Source organism: Monodelphis domestica, chromosome 1, assembly GCF_027887165.1.
Source record: "Monodelphis domestica isolate mMonDom1 chromosome 1, mMonDom1.pri, whole genome shotgun sequence".
NCBI classification, from domain to species: Eukaryota; Metazoa; Chordata; class Mammalia; order Didelphimorphia; family Didelphidae; genus Monodelphis; species Monodelphis domestica.
The window spans coordinates 170,298,637-170,321,054 of record NC_077227.1 but is presented as its reverse complement, the minus strand read 5'-3'; the positions used below and the strand labels follow the sequence as shown (position 1 = coordinate 170,321,054).

General features: G+C 35.9%; 1 protein-coding gene across 5 annotated transcripts in view; it reads right to left on the bottom strand.

The window, feature by feature from the left end:
• Positions 1 to 22,418, bottom strand: part of NEDD4 (NEDD4 E3 ubiquitin protein ligase) — a 151,969-nt gene that overhangs the window by 31,282 nt on the left and 98,269 nt on the right. For all 5 annotated transcript variants that reach the window (XM_056809834.1, XM_007479693.3, XM_007479695.3 and 2 more), the window contains 2 exons: positions 14,801 to 14,860; positions 11,407 to 11,526 (listed from right to left, as the gene is read on the bottom strand). In XM_056809834.1, coding sequence (XP_056665812.1) covers positions 11,407 to 11,526; positions 14,801 to 14,860 — 180 coding nt within the window. The remainder of the gene's footprint in view (positions 1 to 11,406; positions 11,527 to 14,800; positions 14,861 to 22,418) is intronic.

The window sequence follows — 22,418 nt, the reverse complement described above, 5'->3', positions numbered from 1 at the left end:
AATACTACCCCAATGTTTTTGTAATTGTTCTTGCCCTTTTGAATCAATGATTTTTCATGGCTTTTTCATTTAATCTTTGTTTTTTAATAACATCACTTTATACTAAATTTCTAGCTAAGAAACTATATAAGGTGGAATGATAGCACTAGGAAGTGCAAAAATTGAAAAAATATATTAACAAAAGTGCTAAGGAAGTATGCTTTGTATTCTAAATATGATCTTGTCTGGAAATCAGATGATGAAGTGGATGAACAATAATCATAAATAAAGTTATATTGTAGAATTTCAAGGGTCTAAGAATCTTCAATGGCCATCTAGTTCAAACTGTCTGCAAAGAATGCCCTGTAAATGGTCATTGAGCCTCTACTTCTATATGTTTAATGAAGGAGAATCCCAAGGAAACTCATCTAATGTTTAGATACCTTTTTAATTATTAAACTGCTATCTGATGTCTATTCCCTGGCCAATGTGAAATTTTAATTCTTATAATTAGCTTAATTACTTGAAACTAGATGAGAAAATTGGGACACTTTGCATTTAAGAAACAGACTGGGTATGAAATTAATGGATAGAACTCATTATTCAACAAAATCTTCTAGGAAAACTGTAAAACAGTATGGCAAAAACTAGGTACAGACCAATACCTCATGCTATATACCAAGGTAAATGGATACATGATTTAGAAATAAAAGGTAATGCCATAAACAAATTAGGGGAACATGAAATAGTTTGCTATCAGATATATGGACAAAGGAAGAATTTTATATCCAAATAAGATATGGAGAACATTACATAAGGTAAAGTGGATAACTTTGACTAAATGTAATTTAAAAAGATTTTGCACAAACAAAACCACTGCAACCAAGATGATAAGGAAAACAACAAAATGGGGAAAAAAATTTTTATAGCAAGTGTCTCTGATAAAGGACTCATTTCTCAAATATATGAGATCTGAGTCAAGTTTATAAGAATAAAAGCATTTTCCAATTGACAAATGGTCAAATTATATCAATAGGACATTCTTAGATGAAATTAAAATTATTTTAGTCATATGAAGAAATGTTTCAAATCACTATTAGAGAAATGCAAATTAAAACAATTCAGAGTTACTACCTTATACCTATCAGATTGGCTAATATGACAAAAAATGAAAATTATAAATGCTAGAGGAAATGTGGTAAAACTGATAAACTAATACACTGTTGAAGTTGTGAACTGAGACAACCATTCTGGAAAGCCATTTGGAACCATGCCCAAAGATCCATAAAACTGTGCCTAGACCCTTTGCTCAGCAATACTAGATCTGCATCCCAAAGAGATCAAATCTAGGAGAAAAGGACTTACTTATTGTGGAGAAGAGAGAAATTATAAGAAAATGCATGCAAAGGATAGAAGCTGGATATGGGTCAGCTGTCAGTCAAATGAAGATTCCATTTGGAATGTAACTGGGAAAAGCAGTTTGGAGCCAAACCAACGGTAACTGTTTTTTTTTTGGGGGGGGGGGTTCTGGGACTAGGTCTTTGACTTTCTGGCTGACCTGAAGGAAGAAGCTGGTTTTATCTCTGGGAATTGGGATAATCAAGTTGGAGGTGAACTGGCTGATTTGAAGGAAGAAGAAGACAGTAGTCCTCATATATCTCTCTGACTGGTTCTGTTTCATGCTAGTGACTGAATTGCCATTTCTCTCAATATCCTCCAATCCAACACTCACTGTAGAGAATAGGGATATCCCACCCCTCTTACCTTATCCTCCACCCTTGTCCTGCCTTCCCCAAATAAACCCCTTGTTTGACAAAGAAGATTAAGAACCATTTCATTGAAACCTCACAGCTCACATTGAGTGACTTGAGGGAGACTGAAGAAGGGGGAAGGGGAGGCTGAAAGGCTTCTGAAGAGGGAGGAAAATGGGAGGTGTAAAGGGAGGAGAGTAGGCAAAAGAAAGATAACTAACTGATCTATTAGTTATCCAGTATTCATCAAATATACCCTCAAAATATCATCTATTACATTATACAAAGATACTTAGAGCAGATTTTGTGTGTGTGTGTGTGTGTGTGTGTGTGTGTGTGTGTGTGTGTGTGTGTGGTGGCAGAAGAAATGTCCATTAATTGGTGAATGCCTGAACAGGTTGTGGCATATGACAATAATAGAATACTATTGTGTTATTAGAAATGACAAACAAAATGGTCACCAAAAACCCTGAAAAATCTTGTATGAATGATACAAAGTTAAGTGAGTAGAACCTAGAGAAAGTTGAACATAGTATCAGCAATGATTACAATGATAAACTGAATAACTTAACTATTTTTTAGCAATGCAAGGATCCAAGACCATTCCAAGGGACTAATTAAGGAAAGGCTATCCACCACCTTAGAAGAAACTGAGGGAGTCTGAATACAGATTGAAGCATATCATTCTTCACTTTATTTCCTCAGTGAATTTTTCTCTCATATAAACAATATATATCTTCACAATATGGAAATATGTATTGCATAATAGCAAATGAGCAACATACTATCTGCTGTCCTTGAGAGGGGGTAAGACAGAGGGAAGGAGAGAACATGGATTGCAAAATGTAAGAAAACTATTCTTATGGTTGTGTTTGTGGTTTTCCTAAAAGAATCAAATTTTGGAGCTGAGGTCCAAAAATTAGTGTAGTGTATAGTTATAGCTACAGACAAAAAAAAATGTCAGGCCTCTTCAGGAAAGATTGGGAAAATTTTGAAAAATATATGAGAAAGCTAGGAAATGAGAATATTCAATTTTAAAGATATTAATCTTTTTTTCCTTAAAAAAGGACTATAGAGAGAAGACAATTTAATAATTTTCCTTTCATTATGCCTTGATGAGGTTAATTTTGGGAGGAGTGGCAATGAGGACTTTTATTGCCTTCTCACCCATCTTGTATTTTTTTTTCCAATTTAAACATTATTTTATTTAGTCATTTTCAAACAATATTCCTTGGAAACAAAGATCCTTTTCTTTTCCTCCCCCCCTCCCACCACCTCTTCCCTAGCCAATGCACGATTCCAATGGGTATCGCATGTGTCCTTGATTCAAACCCATTTCCATGTTGTTGGTATTTGTATTAGGGTGTTCATTTAGAGTCTCTCCTCATTCATGTCCCTTCCACCCCTGTAGTCAAGCAGTTGCTTATCTTTGGTGTTTTTACTAGCACCATTTGTCCTTTGCTTGTGGATAGTGGGTTTTTTTTTTTCTCATGGATCCCTGCAGAATGTTCAGGGATGTTGTATTGACACTAATGGAGAAGTCCATTACGTTCTCTTGTACCACAGTGTATCAGTCTCTGTGTACAATGTTTTCCTGGTTCTGTTCCTCTTGCTCTGCATCACTTCCTGGAGGTTGTTCCAGTCTCCATGGAATTCCTCCACTTTATTATTCCTTTTAGCACAATAGTATACCATCACCAACATATACCACAATTTGTTCAGCCATTTCCCAATTGAAGGGCATCCCCTCATTTTCCAATTTCTGGCCACCACAAAGAGTGCAGCTATGAATATTCTTGTACAAGTATTTTTCCTTATTATCTCTTTGGGCCCCAAGCCCAGCAGTGATATGGCTGGATCATAGGGCAGACATTCTTTTATCGCCCTTTGGGCATAGTTCCAAATTGCTCTCCAGAATGGTTGGATCAATTCACAACTCCACCAGCAATGAATTAATGTCCCTACTTTGCCATATCCCCTCCAGCATTCATTACTTTCCTTTGCTGTCATATTAGTCAATCTGCTAGGTGTGAGGTGATACCTCAGAATTGTTTTGATGTGCATCTCTATGATTATAAGAGATTTAGAGCACTTTTTCATGTGCTTATTAATAGTATTGATTTCTTTGGCTGAAAAATGCCTGTTGATGTCCCTTGCCCATTTATCAATTGGAGAATGGCTTGATTTTTTTATACAATTGATTTAGCTCCTTATAAATTTGAGTAATTAGACCTTTGTCAGAGTTTTTTTGTTATAAAGATTTTCCCCACTTTGTTGCTTCCCTTCTAATTTTGGTTGCATTGGGTTTGTTTGTGCAAAAAATTTAATTTGATGTAATCAAAATTGTTTATTTTACATTTTGTGACTCTTTCTAAGTCTTGCTTGGTTTTAAAGTCTTTCCCTTACCACAGGTCTGACATGTATATTATTCTGTGTTCACCTAATTTGCTTATAGTTTCCTTCTTTATGTTCAAGTCATTCACCCATTCTGAGTTTATCTTGGTGTAGGGTGTGAGGTGTTGATCCAAACCTAATCTCTCCCATACTGTCTTCCAGTTATCCCAGCAGTTTTTGTCAAATAGTGAGTTTTTGTCCCAGAAGCTGGGCTCTTTGGGTTTGTCACTTACCCCAAGTCTATTCCACTGATCCTCCTTTCTGTCTTTTAGCCAGTTTCAAATTGTTTTGATGACCACTGCTTTATAATAGAGTTTGAGATCTGGGACTGCAAGGCCACTTTTCTTTGTATTTTTTTTTTCATTATTTCCCTGGATATCCTTGACCCTTTGCTCTTCCAAATGAACTTTGTTATGGTTTTTTCTAAGTAAGTAAAAAAATTTTTGGTAGTTCAATGGGTATAGCACTAAATAGATAAATAAGCTTGGGTAGGATGGTCATTTTTATTATATTGGCTCGTCCTACCCATGAGCAGTTAATATTTTTCCAATTGCTCAAGTCTAGTTTTAGTTGCGTGGAGAGTGTTTTGTAGTTGTGTTCATATAGTTCCTGTGTTTGTCTCGGGAGGTAGATTCCTAGGTATTTTATTTTGTCTAAGGTGATTTTGAATGGGATTTCTCTTTCTAATTCTTGCCGCTGAGCTGTGTTGGAAATATATAGAAATGCTGATGACTTATGCGGGTTTATTTTGTAACCTGCAACTTTGTTAAAGTTGTTGATTAATTCTACTAGCTTTTTGGTTGATTCAGTCTCTAGGATTCTTTAAGTAGACCATCATATCATCCACAAAGAGCAATAGCTTAGTCTTCTCCTTGCCTATTTTGATGCCTTCAATTTCTTTTTCTTCTCTAATTGCTACTGCTAGTGTTTCTAGTACAATGTTAAATAATAGAGGTGATAATGGGCATCCTTGTTTCACTCCTGATCTTATTGGGAATGCATCTAGTTTATACCCATTGCAGATGATATTAGTTGATGGTTTTAGAGATATACTGTTTATTATTTTTAGGACTGATCCTTCTATTCCTATGCTTTCTAGTGTTTTTAATAGGAATGGGTGTTGTATTTTATCAAAGGCTTTTTCTGCATCTATTGAGATAAACATGTGATTTTGTCTATTTGTTGATATGGTCAATTATGTGGATGGTTTTCCTAATATTGAACCAGCCCTGCATCCCTGGTATAAATCCTACTTGATCATGGTAAATGACCCTTCTGATCACTTGCTGGAGTCTTTTTGCTAGTATCCTATTTAAGATTTTTGCATCTATATTCATTAGGGATATTGGTCTATAATTTTCTTTCTCTGTTTTTGACCTGCCTGATTTTGGAATCAGTACCATGTTTGTGTCATAAAAGGAGTTTGGTAGAACTCCCTCTTTGCTTATTATGTCAAATAGTTTCTAGAGTATTGGGATTAACTGTTCTCTGAATGTTTGATAGAATTCACTTGTGAATCCGTCGGGCCCTGGGGATTTTTTCTTTGGGAGTTCTTTGATGGCCTGTTCAATTTCATTTTCTGATATGGGATTATTTAAGAATTCTATTTCTTCTTCTGTTAGTCTAGGCAGTTTGTATTTTTGAATATATTCATCCATATCACCTAAATTGGTGTATTTATTGCCATATAATTGGGCAAAGTAATTTTTAATGATTGCCTTAATTTCCTCTTCATTGGAGGTGAGGTCCCCCTTTTCATCCTTGATGCTGTTAATTTGCCTTTCTTCTTCCCTTTTTTAAATTATATTGATCAGTACTTTGTTTATTTTGTCTGTTTTTTCAAAGTACCAGTTTCTAGTCTTGTTTATTAGTTTAATAGTTCTATCACTTTCAATTTTATTAATTTCTCTCTTAATTTTTAAGATCTCTAGTTTGGTTTTCTTCTGGGGGGTTTTAATTTGTTCTCTTTCAAGTTTTTTGATTTGCATTCCCAATTCATTGATCTCTGCCCTCCCTAATTTGTTAAAATATGCACTCAAGGATATGAATTTTCCTCTTAGTACTGCTTTGGCTGCATCCCATAAGGTTTGAAAGGATGTCTCACCATTGTCATTTTTCTCAATGAAATTATTGTTTCTATGATTTCTTCTCTAACCAATTTTGGAGTGTCATATTATTTAATTTTCAATTAATTTTTGATTTGGCTCTCCATGTACACTTACTGATCATTATTTTTATTGCCTTATGATCTGAAAAGGTTGCATTTATTATTTCTGCTTTTCTGCATTTAAGTGCCATGTTTCTGTGACCTAGTGTATGATCTATTTTTGTGAATGTGCCATGTGGTGCTGAGAAGAAGGTGTATTCCTTTTTGTCCCTATTTATTTTTCTCCATATGTCTATTAACTCTAATTTTTCTAAGATTTCATTCACCTCTTTTACCTCTTTCTTATTTATTTTTTGGTTTGATTTATCTAAATTTGATAGCGGTTGGTTCAGGTCTCCCACTAATATGGTTTTACTGTCTATTTCCTCCTTCAATTCTCCTAGTTTTTCCATTAGAAATTTGGGTGCTATACCATTTGGTGCATACATGTTGATTAGTGATAATTACTCATTGTCTATACTCCCTTTAAACAGAATATTCCCTATCCCTTTTGATCTGGTCTATTTTTGCTTTGGCTTTGTCAGATATCATGATTGAAACTCCTGCCTTCTTTCTATCAGTTGAGGCCCAGAAGGCCTTACTCCATCCTTTAATTCTAACCTTGTGAGTATCAACCTGCCTCATATGTGTTTCTTGAAGACAACAAATGGTAGCTTTTTGGATTCTAATCCATTCTGCTATTCGTCTACGTTTTATGGGTGAGTTCATCCCATTCATGTTAAAAGTTATGATTGTCACTTGTGGATTCCCTGGCATTTTGATATCCTCCCCAAATTCTGACCTTTCTTCTTTAGCTAAAATCTTTTAAACCAGTGATTTACTTTAGATTAGTCCCCCTAGTCCCCTCCCTTGATATGCTTCCCTTTCTAGCCCCTCCCTTTTTGTTCCCTTCCACTCCCCCCTCTCCTTTCCTCCCTTTTTATACTCCCTACCCCCACCCCTTCTTAATTTCCCCTTCTCTCTTACCCTGTTGGATAAGATAAAGTTCAAGATCCCAATGGATCTAGATGTTCTAAGCTCTCAGATTTGATTTCACTGAGAGTAAGGTTTAAGTAATACCAATTAGCACTTTCTTCCTCTCCTCCCTACAGGAAATCTCTTCCCTTCTCCTTCCCATGTGTATCTTTGTGTGAGAATGATTATTCTATTTAGTTTTTTTTCTATTTCTTGAAGTATATCTTAGTACCATCAAATATTCACCCCTCCCTTTTTCTTTCTTTCACCCCCCTTTCTCCATATTGTCTTAATGCCCCAATCATTCCCTATGCATGATTCTTCTAACTACTCTAATGATGCATACAATTTTTTTTAAACATTATTTTATTTGGTCGTTTTCATACATTATTCACTGGAAACAAAGATCGTTTTCTTTTCCTCCCCTCCCCTTCCCCCCCCCCCCCCTGCCTTTCCCTCTCCCATAGCCAACGCATGATTCCACTGGTTATCACATGTGTTCTTGACTCGAACCCATTTCCCTGTTGTTGGAATTTGCATTATAGTGTTCATTTAGAGTCTCTCCTCAGTCTTATCTCCTCCAACCCTGTAGTTAAGCAGTTGCTTTTCATCGGTGTTTTTACTCCCACAGTTTATCCTCTGCTTGTGGGTAGTATTTTTTTTTAGATCCCTGCAGATTGTTCAGGGAAATTGCATTGATACTAATGGAGAAGTCCATCACCTTGGATTGTACCACAATGTATCAGTCTCTGTGTATAATGTTTTCCTGGTTCTGCTCCTTTCGCTCTGGTTGCATACGATTTTTGAGAGTTACACATTACATTTTCCCCACATATTAATATATATAATTTGACATAAATGTAGTCCTTATAGAAGAGAGTTTTAATAAAAGAAAAAGATAACATTTTTCTCCTTTTCCCTTTTCTTTATATTTACCTTTTCAAGTTTTCCTTGCTCTTTGTGTTTGGATATCAAACTTTCCACAGAGCTCTGGTCTTTTCTTTACAAAAACTTGGAAATCTTCTATTTTGTTGAAGGCCCATGCTTTCCCCTGGAAGTATAGAGTCAGTTTTGATGGATAGCTGATTCTAGGTTGAAGACCCACTCTCTTGCCTTTCTGAAAGTCATGTTCCATGCTTTACAGTCATTCAGAGTGGAAATTACAAGGTCTTGTGTGACCCTGATTGGCATTCCTTTATATCTAGATTATCTTTTTCTGGCTTCTTGTAAGATTTTTTCTTTTGCTTGAAAGCTTTGGAATTTGGCAATTACATTCCTGGGAGTTGTCTTTTGGGGATTTAGTGTAGAGGGTGTTCTGTGAACTTTTTTTTTAAATGCCTGTATTGCCCCCTTGTTCTAGAATCTCTGGGCAGTTTTCTTTGATGATATCTTGTATTATGATGTTGAGATTAATATTTATTTCTGGCTTTTCTGGTAGGCCAATTATTCTCAGATTGTCTCTCCTTCCTCTATTTTCCAGGTCTGTCACCTTGTCAGTGAGATATTTTATGTTATCTTCTAATTTCTTAGTCTTTTGGTTTTGCTTTATTAATTCTTGCTCTTTTGCAAGATCATTGTCTTCCATTTGCCTGATTCTGACCTTTAAAGCTTGGTTTTCCTTTTCAGTTTGGTCTATCCTGCTATTTGAGGCTTCAAGCTGTTTCTGTAGTTGCTTTTTTTCGTGCTTCAGATTGCTGAGTTCCTTTTGCATTATTTCCCATTTTTCTTACCAGAAGGCTTCCATCTTCTTGATAACTTCTAGTTTAAATTCTTCATGAGCTTGTGGACAATTTCCATTTCTTTTAGAAGGTTTTGGAGCATTTGTTTGTGCTTCCTCTTCTGCTATTTCCTCTGTTTTTTGTGTTTTCCCTCCATAAAATGTATCCAAAGTCACCCCTTTCTTCTTGCTATTCTTGGTGTTGGGGTGGTGGGGTTCTTGGGTACAGTTTGCCATCTTTGTGTTTTGTTTGTTTTATTCTTCCTCCCCTTTCCAGTCAGAAATCTGAATGAGTAGTACTTAATCTCAGTATAAGGATCTAATGGTCAAGGCTTTAGTCTCAGGCTAATTCTAGGTTCTCTGCAGCTGCGCTGTCTTCCTGGGGAAGCCCAGGGACTGCCCTCCCCTGCTTGCCGGTGTTTTGGGATTTAGTGCTCTCAGGTGAAAGTCTTTGGTGGTCTTAGCTAACTCCCAAGACCTGTAGGTTCCCCTTGCTCAATCAGGGGATCCCTTCACGCACTCGGTGATTATAGCACACTAGTTCTGGGTGTCCGAGATCTGTGCTCCCCTAGCCTGCCTGCTGGGGTTTTGGGTGTTAGTACTCTCAGGAGAAGGACCTTATCTTATTCAGATCCCCAGACCTGGGGCTTCACGTTGTTCAGTCCTGGGGTGCCCCTCCCTCACTTGTTGATTATGGCCAGTGCTGACTTTAACTCTGGCTCTGGCTGTTTGGTGGGGGAGGGGAGGGTGGGTCAGCTTTTTGTTCTCTCATATTGTGGAGATGCCGGAATCCCACCTACCTTCAGAGTTTCGCCTTGTTGTGGGGTCTTTCCGTTCTTATGAGGATGGTTGTTTTTTTATTTTGGGAGGGTCTTTTGAGGTCGTTTGTGTCATTGGGTCTGAGGAGAGGAAGCAAGCTGCGTCTACTCTGCAGCCATGCTTACCTGGAAGTTCTCTAAAGATATTAATCTTAGCATGATGATTTAGGGTCAGATGAGCAAAAGGATCAATGACTAGACTATTCCAATACTTACTAAATTTCAATGAAACTCCAGAAGACTATGTACCTAAAGTGGAACAATTAGAGCTATTCCTGAAAAGCAAGAAATATTTTTGGGGGAGGGGCTGCATTAAAGTACATTTTTATTATTCAAGTATACTACATACATAGGAAACCTGTGTGGATGAAAATTTCTTTAAGTTTTGTCTATAATGATGAGTGTGTGTGAGATCAGCAAACAATTAAAAAAAAAGAATCTTTTATTCTCCGACTCAGGAAATTATGTAAAAGGAAATTTAAACAACTACAGAGAAAATTTGCCAAACTCCTTTTATTTTCATGAAGGCTGAATTCAATACTTCCTCATAATAATTTTTAAAGATAAAAAGTAGGCGTAATAATAGGAAATTGCTGATGTCTTCCCAGATACCTTTTAAAAATATTAATAAATTCCTTGACTTTTCTTATTCCTCAGAAGGTTCCTCTATTTGACTTTGGAGTGTCTTTGTTTTAAATTTTTTTTTTCATTTTAATAACATATTTCCACATAAGTTTTCCAAAGTAATATGCTCAATATTTTCTCCTTTCCTTCTTCCTTCTCCTGTCCCAGAGCTGGCAAGCAATTAATTCAATCTGGGTTATATATGTATTATCACACAAAATATATTTCCATATTATTCATTTTTGTAAGCAAATAATCTTATAGAACCAAAGCTTTCTCTTCTGAAACATTCCTCTCGCTCTCTGGCCAGTTTCTGCCATAGATGAGTTCCTCCTAGAACCTCCAATTTGGTAAGGGCCTAGGATAGATATCTCTTTCCTTTCCTGTGCTTGCTTTTGACTTTTCAGATTTACCATCATGCTCCAACAAAGAGAAACTAACTTAAGTTCATCAACTTGGCAAACAAAACAAACAAACAAACCCTCCCCCTAATAAAATAATGTGAATAGGCCTATGGGGAAAAAGGGCACTTATACATTGTAAATTGTATACCTTCTTCCCTTCCCTCCATCAGTTTCCTTTTATATGCTGTCTTCCTAATTAGAATATAACCTTCTTGAGAGCAAGGATTGTTTTTTTCCTTGTATTTGTATCCTAAGTCCTTAGCACAGAAATGACACATAAATAAGAACTTAATAATTGCTTGTTGGGTAACTTATTTTACATATATTTTTATATGCCTATATATGTATATGTTGTATCCTTTAACAGACTTAAGTTCCTTGAAAGAATTGGGGCTTTTTTTTGTTCTTTCCTAGCACAGTGCTAAGCACTTAGTAGGTTTTTTAATAAATACTGAATGATTGATGGATCTACCTATGATTGTAGCAAATAGGACTAATAGCATCAGTGACAGCAAATAAATAAAAAAATGTGAAGGAAATATGAAGTTATCTTTTAAGTTCAATTAGAAAACAATTTTATGAATGTGATACAGGATACCTGTATAATAGGTTTCATCCATGTTGTAGTTCTGGAATTGTGATCTATGTAATATGATCTTCCTTTATCATCTTGTTTTTCTTCCCAGCCTGGTGGTAATCCAGATGAAGTAGGAAAAAACTAAATAAAAGATTAATGAGTGAAAAAATAATTATAAAAGCATTTAAAGTTATCATTAACTGGAAGAAATGATAATTTTCTTTAGAAGGATCCCAAAAGGAATATTTTAAGTAGCATACTTATAATTTAAAAATAAAAAAATAATTTAAAGTAGCATACCAAATAAAATAGTAATTAAATTAATTAATATATTATCATTAGAACATAAAGCAGACAAACAACCAACTTAACATTTAGGTACAAGCTAGTCAACATGCAGATTATAGTGCTCATATAATATAGGTTGGAATACCCGATGGCTACCCTCACAAGGTTTAGCCGGCCTGTCGAAGCCGTGGCCACTGCCGCATGCTAGCAGCTACTGGGAGCCACAAGTGAGAGTTGGGTGTCAGGTGAGGGTCAGAGGCTGGAGAGCTGCCCTAGGAGGGCACGACAAGCCCTGCATACCAGAGGTACTACCCCTCCCTGAACACCCCATACACCCCAGACAACTGTGAAGGTATCCTAAAGGTCCATAGACTAAGAACATTTTTAGAGCAAATTTAGGAATATTGCCAATAACCTGGATCAGGAAAGCAGATATCTTGGAGAAGATGCTGTGAGGACCATCATGATTTCAGATGGTCTAAAAAAATGACAGCAATAAAGAATGTCTCTCCAAATCAAACACTATATCATGAGACTTTTACTGAGCCTATGGATATAATGTGGAGGGTTGGGTCCTACATCTACTTCTGTCCTTCCCATGTGCCATTGATTGTAAAACTGTTCTGCCAAGAAAAAGGAAATGTCCCTCCAATGGCTTCTTGTAAATTCATCTATCAATCATTTTTTAATATGTTAAGAAACAGCCAAATGTATTTAGACCCTCCATGAAATGTATATCTTTGGTCCTTATGCACCTTGGTGAGACAATCCTGAAATGTATAGATATTCTCTATGAGATAATTCATTGGGGAGACTAACATTTTCCCCAAAGAATCAAATGGAGAATTTTGTGAATTTAATGTAAATTGCATCCTTCTTTCTGTTCTAAAAGCAAATTTTGAAAATCCATTTCAGTCTCATCTTAACCCTTTTATTAGGTGCACATGTGTACTACAGGGAAGATGCCACAGTCTTCATGGCTACCTGCTTCACCAGAAGATGTTTGCCTTTGGTTGCACCATATGACCCTTGGAGTCATATGGAATCTTGACCTCTGACCTGGACTAAGGATGAAAAAGTGATGACACCAGGGTTAAAAGTTAGGAATCTAGGAGGCAATGCACTCTCTTTGCTAATGAACAGAGATATGAGGTGAATGGCAAGCTCAGGTTAACTAAGTGACCAGTCATGTGATTATGTGCCTTTTCTCTCTCCAACCAACTTTCATTATCTAATAAATAATTCTAAATTAATATACAGATTTCAGAGAATTTCAATCTTAAGAGCTGTATGTAATTTAAAAAATTGGAAAAAATCTAAATGCCTAATAGTTATAGACTGATAAATCAATGTAATAGAATACTACATAATGATGAAGATTGAAAAGATGACTTATATAAAGAAAACTTAAAAATATAAAAATAAATTGTAGCAAAAGATATGTATGCAATGCAAACAGTGTTCAGAGGCTTCCTGGCATAGTGAATAAAGTGCTGGCCTCAGAGTTAGGACAACTTGGATTTAAGTTTTGCCTCTGGAACATATTGACCCCTTAGAGCAAGTCACCTAACTACATACACCCACGACTAAGTAGCAGAGTAGGTGTTGATCTTCTTTGATGGAGAAAGTTCCTCATGAGAAGCTCCCCACTCCACTGATAACGCAGGCTTGTTAGCAAAATAAAATTGAGCATATGCACAGATAACTAGGTTCAAACAAATAAAACCTCTATAAATCAACATGGATTTATGTAAATATGGAATCATAAGAACCAAAAGAGTTGAAAGGAAAATTGCTTTACACTGCTTCTCTATTACTGATCATGAACCAAATGATCACATATAATCCTTTTGATAAGTCATTATAATTATAATTTTTAGAAAGAGTTAGACCTACTTCTTGGACTAATATCAATTATAAATAGCAGAATATTGATCACAATATTGGAAAGGATGTAGTTTGGTATATTCGAACATTATGGTAATAATACCGAATACTTCCATTGGACTAATAAAAGCTCCGGTCTATGTAATTATCTAGGGGAAGCTGAAACCCATTTAGAAGGAGCTGGGTTTATTCAGAGTGATGAGTATACAGCTGGGTGATGAGATCATATGAAAACAACCTTGGCATGTCCAGGTATTGTCTGAGCCTTTGAAGATTTATGTCAATGACAAGACTCACCAGAATATTATGCTCAAGAAAGTTTACTTTGTCCTAAGTAGAATAAATTCTGGAGCATTAATTAAATTTTCTTATTTAACTTTGCACTAAACTTCTGCCTTCATATCAAATGTTCCAAACCCTTGTTCCCAAACACTAAAGAATGTTTCTTAACATACTCGTTATGCCTTGCTAATGACTTATGCTAATTATCTGTCAAAAACCTATAAAACACACTGTGGAATATCTAAAGGGTGTCTACCACAGGTTGGGCATAGTGCAACCTCTTACTTTAATTTACCACAATTAAAGTTTGGATCTTCAGCTCAGATAGATGGTCAAAGGATTTATTTATATTTTAACAGAATTGAGAATTCATTACTGATAATTCTGGACCTTCACTAGTGAGTGAGGTCACCGTAGTCCTCTACATCAGTCCAGATGCTCTAGTTATATTTCACACTTATCTTTTCACTAATCACTTTGCTATTGGTTAATTGTTTACTCTTTGCATCCCTTCCTCATTTCTATGGATTTTGAGCTTTGGAATCATAATCTAATTGATATTTCCAATGTTACTGGAAAGGGCACATAAATTTATTCTCCTAAAACTCCTCTCATTACAAATATCTAAATCACAAAATCCAGGCCACTATCACACCTATAAGAACATAATAAGCTCCTTGAAGGCAAGAACTATATTTGTTTTTGTAGGTTGAGGCTTGATACATATAAGGGCTTAATAAATGCTTTTTTCATTTATTCTTTTGTCATTCATTCATTTAAACATGCATTCATTCATTCATTCATTCATATTATCCTAAAGCTAATCTGGTCATTCAGTATATCTGGCTTAGTGTTAGATATACTTAGCTGACAGGCTCAGAGTAATAACATAACTTTTCAGGTCCTATGATTTGATTCAAGTATTGGTTTTTAATGACCGAAGAAAGGTAAAACTTACTATAGGAAGTGCAGGCTCCTCCTCAAAACTTTTCAGAGTCTCTCTTCTTGTGAAGTGGATCTTAAATAAACATAAACACAAAATAACTTGAGATTTTTTTACATATCAGATTTTTCATCAATATTACTAGATTTTACAGTTACATGCACATGATAATTATTCATTAAAACATAATGCTTAAAATTGGTTTATATTTCCTTGGCTTCTGATTTCTTCCCTCACACTTTAACCATCTGCCAGGGAGGAGGTATTCTTTTCCAACCAGGCTATTTGCCTAATGTAATATCTCTTTGGATAGATTCTTCCTCTCAAGCAGAAGGAGTGGTCCTGATGCTAAATGATTACTCTGGAAAAGGTAGGGTGTATCACCAGGGCCCTCTAAAATTTTGAACTCCAGGAGTACCTTGAATGATTGGGGAGAGATAGGCAGACTCCAGTAGAGATGCATAGTCTCTTATGGAGCAGCCTGGCACTGAAAGTAAATGAGACATCAGTAAGTATAGTGGAAGATACACCCTAGTTTTTTTTAAACTTTCTGCTTCCACTCTAGAGAATCGACTAGATGAAGGGAATATATCTTTCTCCTTCTACTCTCTTTTTCTATTTCTATTTTCTATTTCTATTGAAAGGATAGAGATAAAAATTCAAATTTCATATTTCTTTTTTAAACAGACCTTTATAATCTCACTTGGTTTCTCTAGATAAAAAAGACGATTCTCAAATATCTTGTGGGATCCTTAATTAGGATCTAAGAATATTTGGGGACCACTGGGAACTTAATGACCTAGTTTTTTTTACTAATCATTTGGAAAAACATCTACATTTTCAGTATAATCTTTCTCTAGTAAAAGATCACATATAAGTATTCCTGTGAGCCTTGCCCTTGAGTTTGTCTGAGTATATTCAAGGCAAAATCTCTTCTAATGTATTTTCTCTAAAGAGAATAGTTAGAAAATTGACTCAAACAGACAGAGTCAACATGTCTGAGTATAAAGAAACAATGGAGTCCAGCTCTCATCCACAAAACGCCTCTAAACAGAGAAAATGCCAAATCAAATCCCAATAGGAAATCGCAGAAAAAGGTAAATAGTTAAATCCTTTTTCTGATCTATCTCAGAATATGGAGATGGACAGGGAGGTCTACTGACACTGGGGACTGGGTTGAAGCAAGAAGCACTGAAATGCCAAGGGAGATGCTGTGTTCCAGGACAAGAAGAGGTCCCAGAAAGAATGTACTGGTCATTGCCTAAAAAGAACCCTGAATGAAAACCTCTAGGAACATCACAGCTAAAATCCAGAGCTTCTAGGTAAAAGAAAAAATAGTAGAGTCAGAAAGAAAGAAAGAATTCAAATATCAAGGGGCAACGGCCAGGATCACTCATGATCTAGTCATCACTAGAGAGAAGTGAAGAACATGGAATATGATACTTTAGAAGACAAAAGACATAGGCTTTTGTAGCTAAGAAGAACTTACTCAGCAAAATTTTGAATGGTGCTAGAGGGAAAAAAGACTTTTAATGAAATAGAAAAGACTTTTAAGAATTCCTGATAAAAAGATCAAAGTTCAAACAGAGTTGAGAAAAATATAAGGTAAATATGAAGCAACAATGATAATTTACTAAAAAGGACAAACTGTTTACATTCTAATATAGGGAGAAAATATATAAATCTACTTTGAGCCCCACTGTCATTAGAGATCACTACAAGGGTCTAAATAGAAAAGGCCTAGGAATGGTTCCATTATCTCTTAATAACTTTAATAGAAGAGTGAAATGGAGGGACAGAGTCAAGATGGTGACTTAGATGCAGCAAAAGTCCAGACCTCTGAAATCAAAAACACAATGCTTTAAGGGGACAGAAAACCAAATCTAAAAACAAGACAGATCTAGGGAATACTCCAGCTGGACTCAACTTAAAAGGTGCACCCCCCAAAAAGTCTGAATTCTTGAACAGTCAGGTCTAAGGGAAAGGAAGAAGGAAGGTCCTAGGACCCCTCCCCCACCTACAGTGTTGAGCCTCCAGCGGTGGCTGAAATCTCTAGGAGGGCAAGGGTGCTAGTCTGGTGGGAGTACCTTGCTGGCACAGCTGTGCCAGGCTCAGGGTATTGAACACAGGCAATTGGGAGACAGCTGGAGGAGAAGCACAGAGAAGGCAGACTAGTCACACCATCTTGCTCCCCCCCTCCCCAGCCCCCAGGTTTTGGCCTCAGGGCACATTCAACTCTGCCGATCAACTCTGCCCTGGCTTAATTTTATCAACAGTGTGGATAAGAAGCCTTCAGAGGGCAGGGAAGCTCAAGCTCCAACACCCCTACCACAAAGACTGCTCTGAGAGCCTAGCTGACTAAGCCCCAAGGACAAAGGCTGCAACCACTATAGTCTACAGCCTTGATAATGGGGCAGTGAGCCCAGCTCCTTTGCAGCTTCTGCTTCCAGATGGGGAAGATCTGACCTTAGGGCTCATCAATACCATCAGCCTAACCTGATCAATCAGCAGAACAAAGAAACCCCTTCAGGACAGAATAGCCCAAACCCACAGATACAGAACATAATCAGAGGAACAAGATGACGGGAATTACAGGGGGGAAAGAAAGAAAAAAAATATGAGTAAACAACAGAAAAAGGAAAAGAAATTACAATTGACAGCTTCTATCCAGGTAATGAACAAAGGGCAAAAGGAACATAGGAGGACCAAAGAACACCAAAAAAACCCCACAGAAACTCCAGTGAATTGGACACAGGCCTTGGAAGAACTCAAAATACAATTCAAAACACAATTAAGAGAGGTGAAGACAATTGGAAAAAGAACATAAAAAGCAAAATGAGCCATCTGGAAACAGAAAATAGTGTCTTGAAAGTCAAAATTAACCAGGTTGAAAAATGGCAAAGGAGATGAAATATGAGGCAAAGAAGATGAAAGATGACCTACAAAGAAAATCAGACTAGGAGGAGAAGGATGATCAAAAAGCCAGGGATGAAATTCAGTCTTTAAAAACTAGAATCTGACAATGAGAAGCAAATTACTTCAAAAGGCAGAAAGAATCTATAAAACAAAATCAGAAGAATGAAAAAATTTGAGGAAAATATGAAACATCTCATTGATAAAACCTCAGAGCTTAAAAGCAGATCAAGGAGAGACATTTTAAGAATTACTGGACTACTGGAAGATCATGACAAAAGAAAAAGCCTGGACATCATTCTACAGAAAATTATCCAAGAAAACTGTCCCAACATTCTCAAACAAGAGGGAAAAGTGGAGATTGAAAGAATCCACAGATCACCTCCTGTACTTAATCCTCAATTGATAATGACCAGTGTGGAAAGGAAAACTGAATCAAGCTTTGGCATTTCTGCCACTGAGGTGGAGCAGACAGCAGTTGAAATCTTAGAGTGAAGAATGATGAACAGCGATGCCAGTTGGTGGAGGGAGGGGAGACGGGGAGAGGGACAGTTACTTTTGAGTGGTTACTCTATGCTGACCCTCAGACTGGAAGGAGCACTTTCTCCCTGTATCTGGATAGAAGTACCTCTATTCCTGAAGTTTCCCCAACTGCTTGCTCTACCTAGATTCCTATGATCATGTCATTGAACAAAGAGATTTAGGGGGGGCGGCTTGAACTTAAGGTCTATCTTTAGGGGTGCTATCCTGAAGAGACAGGCCCAACCAGCTCTGAAGAGCAGAACCTTTTTTTTCCCCTCTTGCTGTCTATTGCTAAAAACTTTGAACTTAAGAAAGGTAGCATAGATTAGCATAGACTGGAATAAAAGAAATCCTCCACAAGCCAGAGAGGCCAGTCCTCAGCTCAAAAGCTGAGAGAGACTCAAACCAAATCTGTGGTGTACAGGACAACCCCTACCCTGATACCTTCCCAGTTTGAACTTGTTATTAAATTCATCTATAATTAATTAAACTCAGTCAGATATCTTTGTAAGGGTGAGGGGACCCTGAGGGGAGTAAAGGTTTTTTAGGGGAGAAGGTTCTCTGTAACCTCAAGTACCCCAAATCTTGAGGTGCCTGTCTGTGCCTCTGCCCCCTTTGACTCCTGGTATAATATATGTCCTCAGACTATTTTCTTACAATAGGATTATGATATACAAATTCAAGAACTACCACACCAAGGAAAAATATTACAAGCTGCAAAGAAGAAGTCATTCAGGTATCTTGGAACACAGTTAGGATAATACAGGATCTGGCTGCATCTACACTGAAAGACCAAAAGGCATGGAATATGATATTCTGGAAAGCAAGGGAACTGGGTCTACAACCAAGAATCAACTACCCAGCAAAACTGACTATATTATTTCAGGAGCAAGTATGGCCATTTAATAAAATAAAAGACTTCAAAGCATTCATAAAGAAAAGACAAGACTTAAAAAGAAAATTTGATGCCCAAACACAGAACTCAAGAGAATTACCAAAAGGTAATTAAGAAAGAGGAAAAAACAAGAAAAAAACCCCAAAATTTAAGGGGCCCAATAAGTTAAAATGATTTGTATTCCTATAAGAAAATATGATATTGATAACTCTTAAAATTGTTATCATCACCTAGGAAGCTAGAAGAATTATACTTAGACAGAACAGTGACAAAGTGTATAGAACAAAATGTCAAGATATATATATATATATATATACATATATATCTTGCATAATCTTTGCATAAGTATATATAAAACTAGAGGAAAAAAGAGGTTAAAATTAAGAGAAATGGGAAAACAGACAAAATGGGGTAAATTTATATTTCATAAAGAAGGGCATGACATGAGTCAGGGAAGAACACCAATATACTGGAAGGGTAAAGAAGTTGGATTCAGGAAATACTTAATTCTTAAGTGCACTGAAATTGACTCAAAGAGGGAAGAACTATCAGATCCATTCAGACAGAGAATTGATTTGTGCCCTATAGAGAAATACTGCATCCAAATTTCTAAAGGAGAAACTAGTGGAGCTCAAGGATGAAATAGATAGAAAAACTATACTAGTGGGAGACCTGAACCTTCCTCTATCTGAACTAGATAAATCAAACCAAAAAATAAATAAGGTAGAGGCAAGAGAAGTGAATGAAATCTTAGAAAATTAGAGTTAATAGATATGTGGAGAAAAATAAATAAGGACAAAAAGGAAAACACCTTCCTTTCAGGAGCGCATGGTACATTCACAAACATTGACCATATACTAGGGCATAGAAAAATGGCAAACAGGTGCATAAGTGCAGAAATAATAAATGCATCTTTTTCAGATCATAATTCGATAAAAATGATTAGTAAGGGAACATGGAAAGGCAAATCAAAAATTACTTGGAAATTAAATATGATTCTCCAAAATAGATTAAAGAACAAATCATAGAAATAATTAATAATTTCATTGAAGAGAATAACAATGATGAGACATCCTACAAAAATCTATGAGATGCAGCCAAAGCAGTACTCAGGGGGTAATTTATATCCTTGAGTGCATATAGTAACAATTAGGAAGGACAAAGGTCAATGAATTGGGTAGGCAAATTAAAAAACTAGAAAGTGAACAGATTAAAAATCCTCAGATGAAAACTAAATTAGAGACCATAAAACTTAAAGGAGAAATTAATAAAATTGAATGTCAAAGAACTATTGATTTAATAAATAAGATTAGAAGCTGGTACTCTGAAAAAACAAATAAAATAGACAGAGTACTAGTAAGTCTAATTTAAAAAAAGAAAGAAGAAAACCAAATTGACAGTATCCAAGATGAAAAGGGAGGCAGGCCTCACCTCTAATGAAGAGGAAATTAAGACAATCATTAAAAACTATTATACCCAATTATATGGCAATAAATATGGCAATCTAGGTGATATAGATGAATATTTACAAAAATCTGAATTGCCTAGATTAACAAAAGAAGAAATAGAATACCTAAATAACCCCATATCAGAAAAAGAAATTGAACAAGCCATCAAAAAAACTCCCTAAGAAAAAATTCCCAGGACCAGATGGATTCACAATTGAATTCTATCAAACATTCAAAGAACAACTAATCCCAATACTTTACAAACTATTTGACAGAACAAGCAAAGAAGGAACTCTACCAAATTCCTTTTATTACATAAATATGGTACTGATTCCAAAGCCAGGTAGTTTTCTACAGACCAATCTCCCTAAAGAACATAGATGCAAAAATCTTAAATAGAATGCTAGCAAAAAAAAAAGCTCCAGCATGTGATCATGAGGGTTTTGTGTCAGTAGATGCAGAAAAAGCCTTTGACAAAATATAATACTTATTCCTATTGAAAACACTAGGAAGTATAGAAATAGAGGACCTTTCCTAAAAATAATAAACAGCATATATCTAAGGCCATCAGCAAGTATCATCTGCAATGGGGATAAATTAGAAGCATCCCCAATAAGACCAGGAGTGAAATAAGGATGCCCATTATCACCTCTATTATTTATCATTGTACTAGAAACACTAGCAGTAGCAATTAGAGAAGAAAAAGAAATTGAAGGTATTAAAATAGGCAATGAAGAGTCCAAGCTATTGCTCTTTGCACATAATATGATGGTCTACTTAAAGAATCCTAGAGAATCAACTAATAAGCTAGTGGAAATAATCAACAACTTTAGCAAAGTTGCAGGATACAAAATAAACCCATATAAGTCAACAGAATTTCTATATATTCTCAACACATCTCAGCAGCAAGAATTAGAGAGAGAAATTCCATTTAGAATTACCCTGGACAATATAAAACACTTTGGAATCTATCTGCCAAGACAAATACAGGAACCGTATGAACACAACTGCAAACACTTTCCACACAATTAAAACTAGATCTAAATAATTTGAAAAACATTAATTGCTCATGGGTAGGATGAACAAACATAATAAAAATGACAATCCTTGCCCAAACTAATTTACTTATTTAGTGCCATACCCATCAAACTTCCAAGAAACGTTTTTACTGAATTAGAAAAAATGACAATGTTCATTTGGAAAAACAAAAGATCAAGAATATCAAGGGAAATAATGAAAAAAAATGTGAAGGAAGGTGGCCTAGCAGTCCCAGATCTCAAACTATACTATAAAGCAGTGGTCATCAAAACAATATGGTACTGGCTAAGAGACAGGAGGATCCGTAGAATCCACCTGGGGTAAGTGACATCAGTAAAACAGTCTATGATAAACCCAAAGATCCCAGCTTTTGGGTCAAAAATCCACTATTTGACAAAAACTGCTGGGAAAACTGGAAAACAGTATGGGAGAGATTAGGTTTAGATTAAGATCTCACACTCTACACCAAGATAAACTCAGAATGGGTGAATGACTTGAACATAAAGAAGGAAACTATAAGTAAATTAGGTGAACACAGAATAGTATACTTGTCAGATCTTTGGGAAAGGAAAGATTTTAAGGCCAAGTAAGAGTTAGAAAAAAATTATAAAATGTAAAATAAATAATTTTTATTACATTAAATTAAAAAGTTTTTGTACAAAAACAAAACAAAACAAAACAATGCAACCAAAATTAGAAGGGAAGCAACAAAGTGGGGAAAATCTTTATAACAAAAAAACTCTGACAAAGGTCTAATTACTCAAATTTATAAGGAACTAAATCAATTGTACAAAAAAATCAAGCCATTCTCCAATTG